The sequence below is a fragment of the Cebus imitator genome, unplaced genomic scaffold, assembly GCF_001604975.1.
Source record: "Cebus imitator isolate Cc_AM_T3 unplaced genomic scaffold, Cebus_imitator-1.0 Scaffold613, whole genome shotgun sequence".
Taxonomy (NCBI): Eukaryota; Metazoa; Chordata; class Mammalia; order Primates; family Cebidae; genus Cebus; species Cebus imitator.
In genome coordinates, this window is record NW_016107928.1 from 37,668 (window position 1) to 40,949 (window position 3,282).

General features: G+C 36.0%; 1 protein-coding gene across 1 annotated transcript in view; it reads left to right on the forward strand.

Annotated features, from left to right (window-relative positions):
• Window positions 1-3,282, forward strand: part of LOC108294955 (peripheral plasma membrane protein CASK-like) — an 87,693-nt gene that overhangs the window by 36,571 nt on the left and 47,840 nt on the right. Inside the window, exon 8 of the mRNA XM_037734405.1 lies at window positions 230-308. Coding sequence (XP_037590333.1) covers window positions 230-308 — 79 coding nt within the window. The remainder of the gene's footprint in view (window positions 1-229; window positions 309-3,282) is intronic.

Here is a 3,282-nt window from a genome sequence, read left to right on the forward strand (position 1 = left end):
AAAAAAGTATATTAAAAGCACTATATAAAATGTATGTATACTATTATAGCAATCAAAAATAGCATTTTTGTCATGGAGCAGTTTTGTGTGTGTGGCATACTGGATGGACTTCATTTTCCCTATTTAATGTTTTTCAACTTTGGTAATTAAAATTATCTACAGCAAAATCACAAATATTATGAGAAGTACTGCCAAAATACTTTTACTGAACTTTTTTTCTTTTATACAGGGAATCACTTTAAAAATGAATGAACTAAATCATTGTATTGTTGCAAGAATTATGCATGGAGGCATGATTCACAGGCAAGGTAAGTTTCTTATATATTTGTTTGCCTTCCTTAACTTTTTTCCCTGTAGCCTAGTGAAGAAAATGTTTTTGTTTGTTTGTTTTGTTTTTGAGATAGGGTCTCACTATGTTGCCTCAACTGGTCTTGAGCTCCTAAGTGCAAGCTATCCTCCCATCTCAGCTTTCCACAGGTGTATGCCATCACACTCAGCTAAGAAAGTATAAAGGATATATATAAAAGATCTTTTAAAATCATCTTTCATTTTAATCATTATTGGCCTCCATTGGTTCTTATTCATCTGCACATGCTCCAGCATGTAGATAATGAAGGGAGAGTATGTTAGAGTTCTGTTAGCTGGAGCATCTCTGTATCACTGTTAGGTTATGACTTATTAAGAGACCATGAGAGATAAAGCAAAGTATCACACTGGGCCTCAAGATGTAGGGGAGACATCTGTTCTAGAATACAAGATATATGTAAATAAATAACTGTTTAAGAACTGTTCTCTCATTCATTTAGGAATTAGATATGCTATTTATAAATTAGGACATCATAGAGTTAAATAATAATACAAAAATAAATGGTAAGAGATGTCAAATCAATAATTAAATTATTAATGCCTGCCATAGTGCAGTCATTCTGTGGAAAGAATTCACTACGAACTGAAATAGACAAAGAATAATGTGGGGGTTTTTTTGAGACAGAGTCTAGCTCAATTGCCCAGGCTGGAGTGCAATGGCACAATCTTGGCTCACTGCAACCTCTGCCTCCCGGGCTCAAGCAGTTCTCCTACCGCAGCCTCCTGAGTATCTGGGACTACAGGTGCACGTCACCATGCCCAGCTAACTTTTGACGTTTTTGTAGAGGTTGGGTTTTACCATGTTGTCCAGGCTGGCCTCAATTTCCTGAGCTTAAGCAATCTGCCTGCCTCCTCCCAAAGTGCTGGGATTATAGCCATGAGCTACCATGCCCAGCTCAAAGAATGATTTTTTAAGAAGATGCATCTTCAGTTAACTCTCAAAGATGGGAAGGGTTTGGACATGTGGATTTAGGCTTTTCTTTGAAAGGACCGAGTTATATGCACTAGTATTCAGAGGATATTCCAAAAATGATTCTTCTGGAAGACTCTTTCTTTGAGATAGGGTTATTTTTGTACTTAACACCCCTTTCCTTTACCCCCGGAGAGCGAGAAATAACACCCTAAGCATTTTAGTGCCTTACTCTCCTCTTGAGAATAAGAGGAGACCACTGTGTACACAAGATGGTATCTGGCATCATTGCTGCTTTCGGAGGAATATTTATAGGCATAGAGAGTGTTAAGCACTCCCACAGGAGGATATTTGGTTTTAGATTCCAGTATGTATTTTTTGTTTGCTATTTTTAATAATTTTTATATATTCAGTAAAGCTACAACATCATTATTTCTTTAACTTCTCTTTGTTATATTACTGCACTGGCTAGGACCTGAAGTCTTTCAAGGAGTGGTATAGTAGACATCCTGTCCTATTCTTGTTTTTTAAAAGGAATCCAAAATTAGCTGGGCTTGGTGGTGCTTGCCTATAGTCCCAGCTACTCAGGAAGCTGAGGTGGAAGGATTGCTCGAACCCGGAAGTTCAAGGCTATAGTGAGCTATGATCACGCCACTGCACTCCAGCTTGGGTGTCAGAGAGACCTTGTCTCTAGAAAAAAAAAAAAAATGTTTTTTTAAAGAGGAATCTTTCCAATATTTATTCTTTAAGAATAATGCAGATGTTTAGTACATATCTTTTATTAGGGCTAGGGAAATTCCTTTATATTTTAGTTGCTGAGCATTTTAATTGTGAATAGGTTTTGAATTTAATCAAATGCTTTTTCAGTAGAGATGAAAAATCTACTGACACGATCATTTGTTTTTTTGCTTTTATCTGTTAATGTGGTGAATGTCTTTTAAAGATTTCCTAATGAAAAACCACCCTTGCATTTCTCGGATAAACTCAGCTTAGTCATTGCATATTATCTTTTTTATATACTGCCCTACTGTCTGCTAATGTTTTCTTTATAAGATCTCGATATTTACATTTATGAGTGAGACTGGCCTGTGGTTAATTTTCCTCTCTTGTATTTCTCTGTCTGATTTTAGTTTCAAAGTTATGTCTACTTTATACAATGACTTGGAGAGTATTCTCTCTTCAATTCTCTGAAAGCCTTTATATAATATTGGAATGATTTGTATCTTAAAAGTTTGACAGTACTTGCCTATAAAAGTATGAGAGCCTGGTGTTTTGGTTTTTAGTTTTAAGAAAGTTTTATTTTTGTTTTTTAACAACTACTTCAATTTATAAGGCCATCTAGGCTTTCTATTTCTTGAGTGAGTTTTGGTAAACTACATTTTCCTAAAAAATCTAAGTTTTAAAATATTGCAGAGAGCTTCTTCATGGTATTCTCTCACCTTTTTATTCTCTACCATCTTTGTCATTATGTCCCCTGTTCATTTCTAATATTGTTTATTTGTACCTACTCTTTTTTTCTTGATGAACTTTGCCAGAGATTTGTTCAGAAACCCCTCTGGGTTTGGTTCATTCTCTTCATTGTAGGTTTATTTTCTGTTTCACTGTTTTATGACCTAATTTTTATTATCTCCTTTTTTAAATTTTCTACTGGTTTTGGCTAACTTTACAAACTTCACACATATTCATGTATTTCATTTATTTCCAGTCTTTCTTTTTTTATTATTTTTTCGAGACAAGGTCTTGCTCCATTGGCCAGGCTAGAGTTCAGTAGCATAATCATAGCTCACTGCAACCTCAAACTCCTGGGCTCAAGTAATCCTCCTGTCTCAGCCTCCTGAGTTAGGACTACAGGCAACCATACCCAGTAATTTTTTAATACTTTGTAGAGATAGAGTCTTGCTTTGTTGCCCAGGCTGGTCTCCAGCTCCTAGGCCTCCAATGGTCTTCTCCCCTCACCCTCCCAAAGCACTGAAGTTATAGACATGAGCCACCATGCCCAGCCTTCT